This window comes from Limulus polyphemus, unplaced genomic scaffold, assembly GCF_000517525.1.
Source record: "Limulus polyphemus unplaced genomic scaffold, Limulus_polyphemus-2.1.2 Scaffold1489, whole genome shotgun sequence".
In the NCBI taxonomy this organism is placed as follows: Eukaryota; Metazoa; Arthropoda; class Merostomata; order Xiphosura; family Limulidae; genus Limulus; species Limulus polyphemus.
The window spans coordinates 207,692-227,836 of NW_013667099.1; the positions used below are offsets into that span (position 1 = coordinate 207,692).

General features: G+C 29.4%; 1 protein-coding gene across 2 annotated transcripts in view; it reads left to right on the forward strand.

Annotated features, from left to right (window-relative positions):
• Positions 1–470: 470 nt before the first annotated feature.
• LOC106463811 (UPF0183 protein C16orf70-like) overlaps positions 471–20,145 on the forward strand; it is a 48,952-nt gene continuing 29,277 nt past the window's right edge. Inside the window, exons 1-2 of one of the 2 annotated variants that reach the window (XM_013923882.2) lie at positions 471–676; positions 11,829–11,911. In XM_013923882.2, the coding sequence (XP_013779336.1) occupies positions 613–676; positions 11,829–11,911 (147 nt within the window). In that variant the 5' untranslated portion in view covers positions 471–612. The remainder of the gene's footprint in view (positions 677–11,828; positions 11,912–20,145) is intronic. The other variant, XM_022391420.1, reaches the window with a different exon arrangement.

Sequence of the window (20,145 nt, forward strand, 5' to 3'; positions counted from 1 at the left end):
TTTATTAAAAGCTAACCCTTCTCACTGATTGATACTATTTGTCAGAATTACTTTTCATAAGTTTTCCATGTTAAGATTACTACTTTGATAAATTTTATACTGTGATGAAAATCTTCGCAGAACAAAGAAAGTGAAGTTTTTATTCTTCATCCTGTGCATTTGTCACGTGATCAAACAGTGGGGCGTGGTTGAGAAGTGTTAAATCAGCTGACATTTCGGGTTTTCGTTTGAACTTCCGTAAAACTCTTATACTCTGGGTATCATATGTCTATTAGATACCGCTTCCAATAAAGTACAGTACGAAATACTTTGCGAAACCTAGTTCTTAGATAAGCTATTGTGGTTTAGATACCAAGGGTAGTCAATAGATTGAATTCAAGAACTAGAAATAGAACCACAAACGGAAGTTATCGTGCTAATAGGCAATGCGCATGTCGCTGATATTGTGCGAAAGCTATTATGTAATTGGAAGATGGCGTCATAGGAAAACACACAAAGAAGGATGATAAAGACGTGTTATTTATAGTCTGTCGTTTTACAGATGTTTGAAATGGGCTTTATTGATTCATTTTGCAATTGAACGTTAAAAAAGCCTGTTTAATTTCTGCAAATATGTTAGAACTCGAAGTTGTGCCAGAAAGATCCTTAGGAAATGATCAATGGGAACTCGTACTGGGTAAGAACTAAGATTAAAAATTTTAAAATAAAAATTTAGATTCTCTGTATCACTATTAGTATTAGCACTGTATTGAATTAAATTTACTTGACAATGTATTTTTGGGGTAAAGGATTCGAACTATTTTAAAATAAGTCTAGTAATAGTAGTACTACATTTGAGAAAGTTATATAGAACCCTGTGCTATAATTATTTTAATTTTATTCATCATACACTTGGGTTGACTTGTTTAAAGTCGTGAATCATTCATGATTTAGAAAAACAAAGCCTAATCGGCAGTGTTACACGTTAACATATGTGTTAACAGGCTTAGTGCATGAAAAACGTTATAATAGAGGTATGTTATATACATAAATGTGATTAAAATGGGAGAAGAGTGGATAATGATTGTTAATAACGTAACTTTAAACAAATGCACGTTTGATTTTACAGTTTAGTGTTTTTACCAAGTTTCCTAGTAGGTTGTTTGTGAATAAATACCACATTGCTATTAATTTTGGAGAGATTTACACTTAAAATTGACCATTTGTATATATGAAAAGCCAAAAAAAAAAACAAAAAAAAACTTACTACTATATAATTACTAATTCTTTGTTTAAGCTCCTTGATATGTAAATCAAGCCAATAATGTAGTGTAAGGTGCTTAATAAATGAAATACAATTATTCTTGGTAATTATAGTTCTAATATTATCACATGGTTTTATTTATAATTATATGGTTTTGATTAATATAAAGAAAGATAATAATATAGTATGGTCCAAAGTATTAAAACTAATATATCGTAATGTTTTTTTTTTCCAGTCAGTACAAGAGTAGCAACAATTGTCAGTAAAACTCTTTGAATAGACCTTCTCTAAACTCATTTTTGTTTGTGTTTATGGTGTATTATATGCAAAAATAAAACAAATGCTATATGTTTTCATCTTACTCTGTTTTAAAAAAGTTTTAATTCTAATAACTGTATGATATAAATATGAAATAATAATAATAATACTATTAATATTGAATAAATAAAAACATAGGCTTACATAAACATTTTATAAACATAAATGTACCTATATGCATAAACCCTAAAGTTTCTCAGTGAATTAGCCCTGCTATTGCTAATATCAAATTATAACCAAGTGAGTCTTGGCCTAAAATTTTCACTAGTAAAGGAAAGTACAACATAAAGTCATAGGGTTTATTATACTGGTAATATAAGACATTAAAAACCTTAATCCAACTTTCAGTCAGACAAGCTCTTTAGGAAATTCCAATGATGTTCAGTAATCAAAGATCAGGCCAATAATGCAGCTTGGGCACTAAAATCATAAATACACTGGATAACAATGTTAGAAAGTTAAAAAATAAAAGCTTATTTTTGCCTAACTTGTGAATTTTTGGTGTGAAGTGATAAGTCACTGTTAACAATAGTCTTTCTTGGCATTTATACTTAGAGTAAAAGACTGTTCACATTATATTCAAAGCAATTGATTCTGCTAATGTTTATTTTAAAGTATTTTTCTTCTGACTCGGTATCCTAATTTACTGCAGATTATAGTACAAAAGGTTTCAATGTTATTGTTAATTATAACCTTAGTTATATATGCATTACTTTCCCAGTCCAGAAACACTTGTGTATTAACTGAATATTTCCAAACTATTTTGTTCTGTAAGCATGAAAAAAGAGAAAATGGTACTTTTTAAAATTCATAAAACATTTTTGTATCATACAAAGGATATTTCAGGCTTAAGTTATTTTTTCAGAATACAGAATATACCAACACATTGTAAGTAGACTAATAATCAAAATTACATGTCTGCATGTTTGTGGGGAACAAACTAATTGGCTTATCTGTGTCCAATGTAGGTGTTGTTTGTGAATGTTCATATCTGTTAAGTTTATTGAGTATGTTGTATAACATTGATATACAGTCTTACCTTTAAAGTTGACTTTTAAGTTTCATTTTAATTTAGTATATTATGATTTTTGTTATAAAATATGGATACATTTGTATAATAATTTGGAAATTTCTAGAAGGCATGACTTAGAAGTAAGAGAGAGAAAGTCTGCTCCAATGTTGTTTATATTCCTTACCAACATGTCAGGTAACCTTGAGGAGATAAAAAAAAAGATAAGATCAATACATATGAAATTTTGCTTTGTTTTCACATAACCTACCCCATAATAATACATGTGGTATCAAAATATGGTAGTATTAAAAATTAAATTATGTACAATAGGTTTAATCAGTCAGGGTTAAAAGAAGTTTTCTACATGTGTATAATTTATGTTCAGATTAACAATAAACATATAATGGTGATTGATGTACAAGACCAGAAATCCAGGTTTCACTATAGATTTAGTTTATAGATATGGTGAATTCAATTCAATATTTTATTTCTTCTTCTTTTATTCCATCTTTATGATGTACTTGAACAGTAAAATACATTAGGAAGTCTATATAAAATTGAAACTCATCTGTCAGTGTGTGTAATGAAGTGATCAACATCTTCTAGATTCTAGGTTGCAGTTGATTGCAGTGTTCATTCTGTGTGCCACACTGTTTTTTGATTATTTTCTGTACTTGTGAGACTATTAGGTTATAAGATAAATTACATACCTGGACATTTGTTTTGGGTGCATAATTTGATTTGGTAAAACACACAGAACTTTGCAGTAATTACATTTTTTTGAATAGAAATTGAGTTTCCATTAGAATAATTTGAAGGGTTACAGTCGATTGTCATAGCTCAACTACAGGCTTTACATAAAAAAATGGATCCCTTTTGTCAAACGCTTTTATTATATCTGTCACATTGTTGTTATGAAAATGAACACAGAAGCATGGACAGCTGCAAAAACAATTTCTAAGAATATTTAGCTCTTATAGAAATAGTATATGGCCATAACTGCATACAGTTACAATGTGTGTATACAATATTAATGACCTACATACAGTCTGTTTTTATGAAAAGATGAAAGCTACTTATGTACTTAATCTAAAGCTTCATTTTATTTCGTTACCAAACTGTTAAGAATTGTTGTTGTATTTTTGTGGCAGTTCACTTTTTGAATTATTTAAATTTTAATATGTAAGTAAAATAGAGGTGAGCAATTAACTTAATTAATTGATATAATCAATTATGAGCTTTGATTACATTAATTAATACCATGTAAAATAATCAGTTAATCTAAATCATGATTAAAACAATGAATGCCACAGAAGGAATCAACTAATCAAAATTAGTGTTTCTGATTAATCCAATTATCCAAATAATTATTATATTACTATTGATTTTTCATTATTATTTTCAATTACTTTAAGTTTATAATTTCTTTTCAGGCACATTGTGCTACTATATTAAGAGTAAAAAAACACAAAAACTGACATTTATTTTTGCACAATAAAAGGTAATATCTTTATTATTAGTTACAGCTGACTAGTTTTGGTAACACAGTTACCATCATCAGGGCTAACATCTACTTAATACTTCAAGGTTGTTCAGCCTAATTGATCAGTGTTGTGACTTAAAAATAATCAACTAATCAAAATTAAGAGATTTCTTGAGCTAAGATAAAGAAATCTATAGGTGTTAAAATATCTGATCTATTATACATTCAAATAAAATAGATTTGAACTGCTGCAGAATATACATTTTATTCCATAGAATAATGTGAATAAGAGGAAATATAAAAATGTTTCATGAAAAATCTCCTTTGTACCCATAGCTAGATAGATGATTATAATATGTTATGATTAAAAACAATGTCCAGATATCATATATATATATATATATATAATTTTTTTTTGTAATTCAAAAAATATTGCATGCTTCCTAAACTGAGATTATTGAAAATTTATGCAGCAGACGTCAGTTATTAGTATTTGCATGTAAGTTTCTCTCAACTCCCCCTTCCAACTTTCCTGTGACATCAATTATTAAAATATCTATAGAAACCTGTGAACTTTCAGCACTGAGTTTGGAAGAAGTAAAGTTTATTTTGTTGCTTAAAATATGTCAAACAAAATCTTTAGACAGTTTGCACAGAGAAATGATTTTTGACTTTGGTCACTCATAAGAATACTGTTATAATGCTCACCAATAATAGATAGTTACAAAAAAAAATAATATGTGTATATATATATATATGGATTACCATATAAGAATGATATATATATATGTTTTTTGTAAATAACAACATTATATATAAAAGTATAGTTAGGTAGCATAGAAATGAGTTTCACATATGGATACTTGGATTTAATTATAACTACAAATAATCACAAGAGTGATGTGTAACTATAGCATTGATAGCTAGGCAAATGATGTAGAACATATATAACCTTAACTACAAAATTATCTATAGCTATAAATAAGGATAACTGAAATATTAATGAATAATTTTTTGATAAGTAAAAAAATTATTGAAAATTGTGGAAAACTATGTGAAACATTCATTTGAAGAGTGAGTAGAACTTACATTGTCAGATAACAATAATAATTAAGTGTATCTATAGCAACTAGAATAATTTTTATATCCATAATTAGGAGAAATCGATTAGCTGGTAACTGTGTACAATAAAGAATAAAAAATATAAGTTTCAAGCAGTTTGATAATATAAATAGCATCTTAACCCTTACTGTTTCTGTTGTATCTTAGCCAGTCTGAAAAGCCCTAGTTTTAGGTGAAAGGCCTCATTAGCTCTTGATGTAGTGGATATAGTGTGGTTGACATATCATACACTCTTCTTTACTTGCACTTAAAAAGTTGTTATTAATAACCACAACTCTGGTTAACAACCAAATCTATATTGTTATAAGTGTAAGAATACATTTCAACAACTATGGACAGCTGTAACACTGTTTTGTAACTTTAAACTATATATAGATTGTCATCAGAGTAATTTTCTTACAGTTTTGACAATTCTGAAAGCATTTGAGTAAAGCTATGTTAAGTAACATAATTATAACATAGGCAAAAACACCTTCCAATTTTTTCTTTGATAAAAAGTACTTACACTGTTTTGATAAGTTTTAAGTTTTTATGTTTGAGAAAAAAAAAATTGTGTTAGATGAGCTAGCACCCTACTTTAGTTCCTGTAATCTTATTTATTTTTATTTCTTGTATACTTGCCTGATTAATGTATCCTTCAGAACTGCAATGCTCTGGGTGTTGGCATGTGCTCAAGTGAAAGACATTTACCTCCCTATTTAAGTTTGCCAGAAGCCAACTGGACTAGTAATTGTAGATTTGTAAAGTTTTCTTACTTAAGCATTCAAACAAAGAAATTAGTAGATAAAATATAACCTATAGCCACATACTTAGGAAATTTTATACCACTGCATTATTTTAAGCAAGACAGTGTGTTGTATTATCGGTTGTATATACGTGCGCATGTAGCTCTTACTTATTGCTCAGTATTCATGTGATTAGTTTCTGTTCAAACAGGTTTGATGATGATTTTTTTTAGTTTGCTACACAAATTGATTAATCATATAGCCTGCTGAGTGAGCAAGCAAATTCGAACAACAACAAAGTTTCTTTCACTTGTGCATAAAGTTTACAAACAAAATTTAAAACAATTTCAAGTATCTGCACTATGTCATTTGGTAAATTAAGCCAAAAATTTACCATTTATGTATTTAGAATATGGATCCTTCCTGCCTCAGCTTCTATAATATTCTATCATTTGAACAGATAGGACATCTAAACAATGTTCTCAAAGTTCTGGTCATTCTTTACTAGGTTTGACCACACACTTATTGAATGGCATTCCTTAAACTGCATACATTATTGTAGAGAGTAAGGTCTAATAAATGGCTTTAATTTTTCTGGTGTTTTTATGACAAAAAAGTGTATAATATATGATACAGTTTATATACAAGTTTGTCCACACACTTATTGAATGGCATTCCTTAAATTGCATACATTATTGTACAGAGTAAGGTGTAACAAATGGTTTTAATTTTTTGGAATTTTTATGAATGGAAAGTGGTTATTATATGATATACAAGTTTCTTAATAACACTAGTATATAAGTAAATTTCTGTTTGAAACCTCTCTGTATTTTTCTAGTCCCTACCCCATACGATTAGAGAAAACTAATTTTATTTTTATCCACCACACCACTGTTCTCGAGGATTATTTGTACCAATATACATATTTAAGTTACAATATACCTCATTCTATGAAATAGAAAGTCTCATTTCTTGCCTGTTAAAACAGTAAATTGTTTGTTTTTTATTAATTTTTTGATTACAAAAAGACATTTAAAAACAGGAAATTCACCCAAATTTGATGATGTATATAGCCAAAGAAAAGTAATCTAAAATGATTCTTTCTGTGAATTTTATTGTATTATTGTCCTTTTACTCATATTTCAATAAAGCTCTTTTGGTGCGAAGTTGAAAGTTTTTAATTCATTTCTAAATGTTTATTCTAATATTATATTCATATCTTGTGCATAAAATCAGGAAGTTTTATTACTGATTTTGTGAGAAAATCTGATGTGACAGCAAAAACTGATACCAGATTTGCAATCAGTACATCCAAATTGTATTATTTCACTTATTGTTAAAGAAAAAACTAGCATTTTTTTCATTTGTGTATATCTCATAATTATTGTCTTGAACCATATTCTAATTACCATAGCCATCGAAAACTTTTCTTGAGTACTCATTATATATGTATATCTCCAGTGCAGTTGAGATTACTAATTAGAGGTCTACTAGTTGTGAATCATGTAGTATCAGATTGTAAAAAACACTCACTTTCGCAAATATTAGTTTTTATTAATAAGTTCTAGTGACTCATTCAATCCAATGTCCTATCAAATAGCTTCTTTTTTAATTCCTTCTATTGTAAGTGCATAACATGACACCTCTTTTTGTTTCCCAATGTCTGAGCAGACCCAGAAATTTGAATTAAATAGAAGAATTCAAAGTCATGCATGTTTGATGTAAAAAAAAAAAGTCATAAATTTTTAGCAATAATTTTTACTGTTTTTTTATGTCATATAATCTTTCAAAAATGCATACCATTATTAAAGTGTGTAAAGTTACTAAATTGTATTTTTTTCATAATTTCTGTTTCACATTTCATGTCCAGTCAGAATGCCACAAGAGAAAATGTACCTAGTAAAAATGTCACAGGGCAATATCATGCAACAAAATGTCAGAATAGCATCACCTTAGGAGAATATATTACAGTTACATCATCTGTGACAAACATTATAAATGGATTATATACTATATAGTTTAATGTTATCTGTTTTATTATATATTATACCGTTTGTTATCAATTGGGTGCAAAGGGGTGCCATTTTCAAACATAAAGTAAACGCTGGGACATGCAAGAATCCAAAAAAATTCTTAAATCTTTTTAACTGTGATGTGTTTTCTCAGGTTACATATTACAACATTCTGTCTTCTGTTCTTTTGATTAAGTACATTTTGTCTTGCAACATTCTGACATAGAAACTGCACAGTTATTTATTGTACATGTAATGTGCTGCATACAAGTTTATTCAACTTGATACAGTGTGCAAATGATCATTATAAAAATTACTTTTATAATATTCACCACATTTATGTTGGACATCATTGGCTCCATCTTCTGAGTTATTTGTATCATTTTTCTAAATTTTCAAGCATATATTTTTGCTACCTTTTTTCCTGAGTGTAAACTGTTTTGTCACACACACGTCTTCATTAAGGGGTTGTATTTGTGATGGTGTACTTATTTTAAATATTATAATTCAATGACATTTATGATAATTGCAATCATACAGTGATGAGGTCTGTTTGAAGTGAACAGTAAGTTTGATTTTCTACTATGGAGAAGCCTAAATCAGAGAAAAACTATTTTAAAATCTTTTGACTTACCCTTATTTAACATTACATGTTAGAACAGCCTACAAACTGACCTTGGACTACTTCAGTGTACTGTAATTTTTCTAGTGGAGTGTCCTATGATATGACCTTTAACCTGTTACATTACTTGCCTTTCTGGTTTTGTTGGTTTTCTTGCGAATTGGGATTTCATGGTACATTTTAAAATTAACAGTATGACCTTAGTACATACTTTGCTGCCATGTTCAAGTGTTTCAGTTGTGTTTCTCTCATAGTTACTGTTTTTATGTGCTTAGTCTGCTATAGATTTTTTTACTTCTTTACTGTGTAGAAACTGATATTATTTTTTAAATCACCCACTATTTTTTATGTCTGCTAATGTGTGTAGGATTTTTGAATTAATGTATTGTGTAATTTTGTTGAAATAAGAATACTTGGGTATATTTGAAATACTTGTTTTCAAGGCTGAAAAGGGACATATTTTCTGTAAAGAAAACTACAGATTAATGGGTTTTAACAGAATAGTAATGTCATTTGACATGCTTACTTAACAAATGCTCACAGTTACAGCAAAAATCAATTACCAAATTACTATTATGAGCATCTAAGTCAATATTTTGCTGTAAACATTTTTTTATATCTATTAGTTGATATCATTTAATCTAGTGTGTGTAGAATTTACAAGTGTTTTATATCAACAGTGAAACTTTTATGTAGTTTTATAAAGATTTAATATTTGGTGATTAAAGCCCTCTATCATGGAATTACCCTCTAGTGTGTAGAATTTGTTGTTCCCTTCAGTGTTATTAAAGTCTTTTCATATAATTTTACTGCTTACACTAAGATTAAAAGAAAACTTGATAAAGGTGTACTATGTAAAGGATGCAATCCACAAGTAACATTTTCAAACAAGTGGAGCTGTTAATTATGTTGAAAAACCCCATTTATTTTGTACAACTTAAAGAATATTACATGCACACAGAATAATAAAAATTGCTTAGGAAATATTTTTTTTTTTAACATCCTGTTAATGGGTAATTTAACAACGATTGTCATTTAAGGTTCTACAACCGGTCTTTACATAAAAGGTAAGATGTAATATGGTTTAGTTAAACTTTTTTTTTTTTGTACTTTAGGAAAGTGACAACTACAAATATATATTAGACCAGTCACACTTCCTGCTTTTTTTCTGCATCATATGCTTGATGGTGACTGATTAAAATATTCAGAGCAGGGCTGACCAACTCAATTAACTTGACATAAAGCTGGTCATCAAAAATTGCAAGTAAAAACTGTTGTGGGCCATTGTAAGGATAGTGTGTAGAGTCCACTAGAGGGAGAAGTAAAAGGTTTTCTTATTGCTTTATTTCTCATTTTTTTAGAAAAAAAATTACACATGTACTTGGAGTTTCCAGAATCTTATTTTTGGAGTTAGAACCTCTTATCTATTGCTTCTTCTTTTTCAACTTGGTACACATATTTTTTTGAATACAAGTAAACTTTCAAAACCTTAATATGTTAGCAAGTCCTTAGGCTAATTGTACAAGGTATGTAAAAATATTTTTATTAAGTAGCATTCATAAAGTATATTCTACATCATAAAGATAGCCACTTAAGAAAACAGTAATACTTAAAAAAAGAATGTGTAAGGTCATTATTAGTTCATTGTTATTTTTCTCCAGGTTATGAAGTGCATGTATTCTATAGAAAGTTGCTGTTGGTATGATTCATTTTATCAGAATGGGGTAGTGCTTGTTTCGAATAGAATTGCCAACAGAGGATAAAAAAATTTTTATGTTATTAAACCATTAAGTACTTACAGTAAGATTGTGGCTATCGGATATCAGTTGTTGTTATGCCTAATACCCTATGCAATCACCTAAATCTAAATTAGCATCTAGTAATAAGATACAGTAGTAACCGATTAATAATTAGGTTAATAATGGCCTGAGACGGCTTGAATGGGTAATGAAGAAAAAGTTTAACATAACAGCAAATGTACAATGTTTCGACAAGGTTTTGTAAATCTTTTACTGCATTATTTGAAACAAATACCTAGAAAATGGACTTTTAAGTTAGGTTGTTGTGATATACGCTAAGACAAACAAAATGAAGTTTTTATTATGAGCTCTAATAGATAGATAAATGAAATTATTAATATATATTTTAATTTTGCTGCTCAGATTTTCTGTAAGGTATTTTATTCCTGCTTTTCTGTATTCTGTTATAAATCAGTAAAGGCAATATGTAGAAAAATGACTTGTTTGTATGTGTCTCAAAATAGTGTTTGTACTTGTTTTATTGTTAAGTGCAGTGGGTTTGTGTAAAGTTTTATATACCATTATAACATTTTCTTCAGGTTTATAGCATTTAGAAGCACATTAAGATAGCTTTAAGAAAACTTTGTTTTTTTGTAAATGAACTAAGGTGGTATCTTCAGGAGAGGCTTTGCTGTGAGAATCTTTCAGTACTTCACTTTAAATGACTATCTTATTTTTCTTTCAGGTTCAAATCTTATCACAGTTCAGTTGACTCAATGCTTATGCTTTCTGTACAACTTATTTTACAATAATTTTATATTACAAATTATTCTTTAATTGATTTGATATTGTAATATAATTATTTTGTGCCATATTTTACTTTATAACTGTAGACAAACATTTTCGTTAAAGTTGTGCAGCAGTAATTATAGAATTATCAGCTTCTGTACATTACATAAGAACTTCATGTAACCATGTGAATAATTCTATTTAGCTTTTAAATGTTTTTTCTTTACTTAGTTATAACCTGAAAATTGTTAATCATAGTTTTTAAAAGTACTCCAATGATTTTTTTGGTTAAGCATTTGTATGATCACATTTAAGCATTTTTTTATCATAATTATATAAAACATATTCATCAGTATGAATACTTTCTATACTTTACCCATTCTTAATTTTTGTTTAAAATGTAAGGGTCAGGTAGTTAACTTCTCACCCTTAGGTAGAACTATAAACAAGCAGTTATTACAAATTGTATTAACATTGATTCAAAAACAGGACATATATCTCTCGGATAAAAAAATATTAGTTTCTTTATATTGTGTATTTGACTGTACATTTGCCTGAACAAAACATAAAACTTGTATGAGTGTACTGTATAGCTTGAATATTTTCAGTTTGGTCAATGCAAGTTGATCCAACATTGGTGCAGATGCTAGAAGATGTTACATGCAGTGTACTTCTTACATACATGAATCAATAATGCTTATTGGCTTTTCTCATAGATCATATTTCCAATCTAAAGTTTAAATACTTTCTTGTAATTTTATAGGGATGGCATTTTGCCAAGCAGTACATATCCTACAACAACAATTCCGTGTTATAAGACGAGTGGAAGTGGTGTACAGTGAATTGGTAAGCTTTCTGTAATATACGTGTGGCTAGATTATTATCGTAGAAGAGCTGATCAAGTTTCAGACTTAGATTGGATTACATGCAAGGTGATATGTGTTTCTACCTTTTTACTGTCTTTCAACCTATCCAAGTGTTATATTTAATTATGTTAAAAAACACTGGCTACTTAAGTGGATTATTGAAATATGTAGTTGGATAACAAAGAGCTACACACTACTACCCAATATGGATATTAGCTGATTATTTTATTTCACAAATTTATTGGGAACAGCAACATACACAAGGATGTGCTTAATTTTTCAGTTCATTTTTTAAAATTCTACTCATTAAAGAATGATTTATTCTATAACCATAAATTAAAAATGCTTTGTTATGTAAAACAGCTTAGCATAGTGTATACTCAGAAAGAAGAGACTTTTCTGTTTTGTTCTGATAGAGTTATTACACAAGATCACACACAAAAGATGCGATGAATTTGAAAAAAAAAGACCCAAAGCTTGAGTGCTTTTGAATAGTTTACTATTCTTCTTCAGGAGGAGAAGAAGAATAGTAAACTATTCAAAAGCGTTCGAGTTTTGGGTCTTTTTTTTTCAAATTCATTGCATCTTTTCTGTTTTGTGTTAGCAACTAAAAATGGAATTTATTGAATTAAAAAACAAGACAAAACTGTGGTCATAATATAAACTGTAACATAGTATTATGATAGTGCATTTTAAATCAGGAATTTTTTTCTCATTACTGTGGTATTCTTAGGTTAAACTTATTTCCAAAAAGAGCATTAGATAGGCTCTGCATTATATTTGGAGGATTGGCAGGATAAATCAGGAAGTAGTGTTAAATTGAAATAAACAGACTGGACACTGTAATATAAAATAAAATTGATCTTTATTTATTATAAAGATAAAAACACCCAGTGTACGTACTTGCTTTCTGGACATTGGAAGGTACCTTTCACTTGACTCCAGAATTGATTAAGTGACTTTCTTCACTCAAGATGTCTTTACATCTGCAAACTCACTAAAGATTTTGATTATAATGTTTTTTACTCAACAAAAAAGGTCTGATTTACACACAGTGACTAGTACTACTCGTGTGATTGCTCATTTTCAATTGATATGGTAAAGGCTATAACCTCAAGATATTATCTGGCCTATCATTGGATGACACTGATGTTAACGCTCGTGCACAATGTACAGCATTATGGCAATATTTCTCATGGGTAGAACAGGTATTATCTTTAGAGAATATCAACAGAACAAACACAACTAAAATTAAGCCAACAAAGACCCTCTGGACCATATGTTTTGCAAAATCTGCACAGATTTAGAATACATGAAAAAAATTTAAATTATTTATATTAAAATAAGAAGATAAGAAATGCATGGTATGCTTGCATACCACACATTTTCTTCCCTACTTTGTTTCAGGCTTGTTCTCAAGCTAACAGTTAAATTAAACATTAAAACCAATTAATTTTACACTTGTGCTATGATCAAGGAGTGCATTACCTTTCTTCCACCCCTGTAAACATTTACATTTAACATGGATGACATAACCCTTAAACAAAGAACGATGATTTGAAAAAATATAGCCTTTTAATTATGAAAAACACAGTACACAATGAAATAATATAGCAATAATAAGAAAATCCTCAGCAATTCAGTAGTGTATATAATACAAAAAAATAACTTTTAACAATGATGTAACACAGTGAAAAACCTTTTGATATAGAATGCATAATACATAAAGAAGCCCTTCAAAAAATGCAATTACACACACACACACATAAATAAAAAGAACTTTAACTGTGCTATTCAAATTACAAATTATGTCCTTTGACAGTGATACAATTTCAGTTCTTTAATATAAAAATATCCATAATGATACCTTTTAATAATAATAATATAAAACTATAAGATTACTAAATAACACACACACACACTTAAGCAAGATTACCCTTAAACTATGAAACCATGGTTACAACAACTAAATGGAAATACATCATATAAAATTGTGACAAACCTTTTGAAATATGAGTTATAAGTTTACAGTACAAAAATACCCTTAAAGAACAATAATCAAGTTACAATCGCACAAAAAAACAACTTGAACATTGAAATAATAGTTACAGTACCAATCCAGATTTGCAGAATTGGAAATAAAAGAAACTTTTTACAAACAGTCGCATATTAGCTTTAAATACAATTCATGCAAAATAATATTAAAAAGAGAGAGAATCCTTTAAGCACACATAAAAACAAATATTCTCTTTTGGAGAGAATCACTAACCTGTAATACATCAAACTGATACAAAAAAAACCAAACCTATACTTAAAATGCAACTAACAAACAAAGAGAAAGAAAACACATCTTGAAGTCAAAAGATCAACGAAAAATACCAAGATTTTAGAACAGATAACCCTTGTCAAATTAAAACAATTATATAATTAAATCCTCTTAAAAATTATATCAAAATAATGCAAGCCCATTAATACAGCAAAAAAGAACTAAAATAAAAGAAAAATTTAGATATGTATGCAAAATACTTAAACATTATACTTTAACTTACAAAGAAATATACACACTGTACAACATTTATCCAGAGATTCTACAAGGCTCTACTCCTCCTCACCTTAATTTTGCCAACAGATTTTAGTTTGAAGTCATTGTTTTTATGGTTGGCAGTGTGTTACCTGGTTAGGATCCTCTTGGTGTTAGCTAGCTTGGCCAACAAGTGCTGCACCTCTTTCTCAAACTGTGATGGAGGAATTTCTCTCTGCTACAACCAGTACTCCTCTCTGTTTTAGATGGCCCAAGCCTCAGACTAATCAGTGGTCATATCCTGCACAGCACACACATACACTATTCACATCAGTCAAACACTTTGATTCAAATGTGGTCAGAAAAACTATCATTGACAGTAAGCACAATTGCTGATAGCATCTTGGTGCCCTCTAATCTTCGTGTTATGAAGTTTGGAGAATCTCTTGCTTTTTAGCTCTGGGGATCAATACTTGCAGCACAGTCTGAGAACCACATCTTGCCGGTTGAAAGCATCTGCACAGCACACCTTCCTGCACTCAGAGCAGACCATAAAACTGCCACAGGTTATGTGCATCCTTGCTACATTTCTCAATTGGTGCTGGCTGACATATATCACCCATGCAAGATTTGGGTCCTTTATCTGCTCTTCTTGGAGCTCCTGATGTATTAGTCGTGGCATCTTTCAACTAATGAAATACCCATTACACGACTTGATGTTGCTGTAGTGAAAATGGTCTCAACTCTCACATAATGTCCAAGATCAGGACAGTGCATCAGTTTTAGTCAGAATAGATCCACATTAAGTTCTTCTTGGTTTGAGATATGAGTTAATCAATGGGAAGACATCTTGAAGGGTAATAACTGTTGTTTGATTCATTGATCCAGTATAAAAGTAACTGTCCTGTATTAATGAAAACATACACACTGTTTTATTTTGCTTTACATCGTAAGCAAAGATTGTGTTTGTTTAACATCATGTATCCAATCTGTTTATATCTTAGCTTAAAAATTGGTTGTTTAGTTAAACTCAGGTTTACTTCACAAGTTTTTCTGATTGATCCTTTTTTAAAATGACCTATCTTGTATTTGCATGAAAAATTGGTGACCTGAGAACACCACATTGGTAGCTTTCACTTTTATGCTATTATGAACATTCAGTTAGTATTTTCCTTTAGAACTTTTATTGATGTTCTCATTGAACACACTTTTTACTGTCTTGATTTGCTGTTGGGCTCGTGAAATAACTATTTGTATTGTTATGGAAAGTGTATCTTTGTTTTTTTTTAATCATGTCCTTGTTTAGCATGTGTGTCTGTCAGACCTGACTTTAGCAAAATTAAGAAAAAGTTTATACTTATTTTACTTTCAGTGGATATGACTATCTCGTGCTAGTTTTACATCCTTTGGTATCCATTACTGATTCTGAAAATATGGTCATAAACACAAGTACTAGGGAAACCAACTTTAACATAAACAAGCTTCTATTAAATTGAAGAAAGTAGACCTTATCAAAGTACTTCTTGTAAATCTAAACATTGTGGGTTACAGACACAGATAGTCATGATAAGGTGATATTTTACTAGAGGTTGTGATATCTTATATAGGTAATGTGTGTGTGTGTGTGTGTATATATATATATATATATATATATATATAATAGCCTTTCAATATCTAAGATAAACATATATACACACAGATATATGTGGTATGAATGTGTGTGTGTGAATATGTTTATTGATCATACTGATGTAGGGTTCTACTGGGGGATGGAATTTTAAACTCCTAGGGTAGAAAAATTATCTAAGGTGGACCCTGATTTCTATTATCTAAGGATTCAGTTCATAAACACCAAACATTTATTGCTTTTAGGAAGGGTATATATAACAATTCTCTCTTATGCAAAATAATCATACACTCATATCATAAAGATGTGTTCACATTGGAAGATTTAGAATTTCAAAAAATGGAGATATCTCGTGTACTTAGTGTCATTACAAATAAATGAATGTGAATCATTTTGGGGCATCATCCAAAAAAAAGAGACTTGCAACAAGTTGTATCCCAGCTGTGTTAAGGAAAATGCATTGGTTTGTAACAGGTAAGAACTGACAAACACAAAGGTCAGTTACAAAAGCCACCCATGTGTCTCAGGCAGTATACAACAAAATTGAGAATGAGTTCCATCTGGAAAAGTTACACAAGTAGTGTACACAAGTTGCTTTCACAACATATCTGTTTAGTCATTGCATACCTCAAGCAGCTGGAGAATAAAATGTTTATTCGTGTTATTCCATATAAAAACATACTGATCAAGTTACAGGACACAGTACCTATGGGTATCTGTGAGATCGTACTGTTGAAATGAGTGCTGGATAACAGATGTTATTATACACTAAATATATTATGGAAAGCATGTAGGGATGAGTGGGGGTGCTTTTGCATGACAACCTTATACTGGCATACTTTGCAATGGAAATTATGCATCAAAAGTATTGGAAAGATCAATGGTCATGGGATAAAGATATAATGCCATGGACTGTAGTAATGAGGTGCTTTGATAAAATGTATTCAATTTCTTTAGAATACTAAGACTTGCATGCAATATTCAGATGCATATATTATTATAATGAACTTTTAGAACTTTCTTAGTTAGCTGTTTATAAGATTCCAACTTCATTTGATGGATTTAGTTTTACTTTTAAACATTTGTTCTTATTTTTCTTAATACATTTCTCTTAGAAATGTAAAAACTTAAGTATTTATGATTTCTACATTTCTGTTGATTATATCATTCATTTTGTACAAGTAGTAATAAATGAAGTGCTTATGTTGAAACTATTGGTTTGACAAGATCTTTAAATAATAAAATTCTAAAAGCAAAAATAAATTATTATTCAAGTATGCCATTTGTATACATAAGGCTATAAAAACTTTTGAATGGTAACTGTCACATTAAATTAGAACCAATTACATCTGCCACTTTTTATAGGTATAATGATAGACTGTTTTTCAATAGTAATTTTTAACTGAGCATACAGTCTGACAGTATATGTGTCTGTATATTTACAAACTATGTAAAATATGGGAAGAATTCAGAATTTTATTTAATTTATATAATTGGAACGTTTTTGCTGTACAGTAAGTAAGACAACTGTAAAAGTGATGTTGGAGTACAAAAAATAAATATGAAGCCAAATCTGTCATTTGATTAACCACTTGTAATGGAGTTGTGCTGGTTAGGAGAAATTCCACACATCATTAGTTAACCTAGAATAGATTAAATCAAAAGAACAAGACTAGGGTTCAAATAGCACTAGAGTACATTGTATGGTTGGTGTTTTGAATTATCTTTTAATTACCATACTGAATGTAGATTTATATTTTGTTTGTGTACCTCTACTTTGCTCTAGCTTTATCTACAAAATATCTGTACAAGTACTTGTAAAATGAAAAACAGTACTTTTTAGCTCTTTTATATTGGACTATGGCTTGAAAAGCCAAGGGGAAGTATACAAAAAAAAAATAATAATAACAATAGTTGTTAGTCCATTTGGATTTTATGACATTTGAAGCATAAATAAATAGCAATAGAAATTGATGTGAAGAAAATGCTGCATATTTTTAAATTATTTATCACTGAATTTTAAATATATGAAGAAGAAAATCAGTGATTTAATATTCTGATCTTGTATATGCATTTTTAGCACTTGTTCAGATATTAATTTAGTAAGGAATACAACTGTATGCCACGAACTGTAGCCCTTTTCCCTTTACTAGGTCAAGGATAGGACAAACAGCAGAATCTTATTAATATTCTTGGCTAGCAACTGCTATCTTATTTTTCTTGTTTTGACTAGTGGAGATATCGGATTGCCTGTGGTACACTGGCCTGAAATATATCAGGTGTTTTCTTTAAAATGAAGTCAAACAAGTTTCTTATACAGTACATAGTCTCTTTATGTGTATGTGTGCATTAAATATTTTATTATCTGTCTGGAAGACTGTGTCTTATGCTAATATTAAGTGATATTAAGATGAGTGTCAAAAGAATTAACAGGTACATGCCAGGTTTCGTATTAAAAAGTTCAAACAGTTTCATGTTTTACTCGATTATTGTCACAAATGTTAGATTAGTTTGTTGTGTATATTGTTTCTGTCCCATAGATTATTGTTTAAAATAATCAAAACTTGCAATATAAAAATTTATCTAATTCTTACAGCCTTATGTGGAAGAAATAAATTGCAGTTTCTGTGAAAACAAAAAGAAAATGTAATGAAAGTTTTATGCAGATTTATGCTTTACTTCAGACACTATGCAGCATTGCAGTTGTGTAATATATAATTTTATGAAAGTAAATATGAATGATAGCAAACTTGTAGTGTAAATTAATTTTACAAAAATAACCATGCAGCATTACAAATGTTTGATATGAAGTACTTTCATAAAAGTAATTGTGCAATACTTGTAGATATGCGGTACAAATTACTTTTGTAGCTATAGTCATGCAATATTGTAAATAAGTGGTGTAAATTATTATTTTTCTCCCCTTAATCTCCTCATATGGGGTTGGGGTGTCTCTTGATCCTTCTCCATTTAAATCTATTATTCACCACACTGAGGCTACTTGACTACTGTCCTCTTTAATATAATCCTTCCATGACTTCTTTGATCTCCCTCTCTGCTGCCTATCTTTTACTATGAATTATTGTTCTAGCTATAATCATACAGTATGGTAGATATGTGGTACAAATTATTTTTGTAGCTATAATTAGGTATAGGAAATTAGTGGAACTTGATAATTGATGAACCTGGCTTATTAATCAATTATTCTCATGTGAAACTTTAATAGTTGGAATAATCAAAAACAGTAATAGTCAGAAACACTAATTTTGATTAATTGGTTGTTTTTATGAATGATGATACTAAATGATTAAGCTGAACAACCTTGAATTAACCCTATGTGCATGTGTGTGGGTCCAAGTGCACATTCCAGAGTACCGTTCAACAAGGTATTATGTACTTGATGCTAGAATTGTCAACTGTTCATTTGACCCTACATTGTTAATTTAATGAAATTTCTAATGAATGCTGATTTTGTGGTAGAAAAAGTAAATACCAGATTTTATATATATATAGAGAGAAAGAGAGATTCTGAAAAAACTGTAGATATGCAATGTGCAAACTATTTGTTGGATAAAAGCATTTTTATTCATTAGATGAACATCACCTTGCACTCTGCATTTTCAGAGCCTGAGTCAGACATGTCATAAATTTACAGTCATATCTTGAGTACATATACTTTTTAATATGTCTTATTTTATGTGTACAACATACATGTACTTTTTTACCGAGAACTTGTCACATTTTGTGAAGATACAAATTAAAGTCAGCATTTCTTCTCCAATATTTGGTTGGTCCATTGAATCAAGCCTGTGTACATAGAATTAATGAAAAGTCATAATGGCAATATTTTGAAGACGTCGATAATTTGAGTGATCAAAAATGGTGATAATCACAAAAATTTATTTTAGTTAGTTGCTTATTTTCATGATATTAATTAATTTACTTGTAATTTCTTCAGTTATTTTACCTGACACTGATCGATGCTCATAGGTAATTATTCAAAATAGTCGCACCTGCTCTAGCTATAATTGTTTAATACTGTAGATATGTGGTACAAATGACTTTT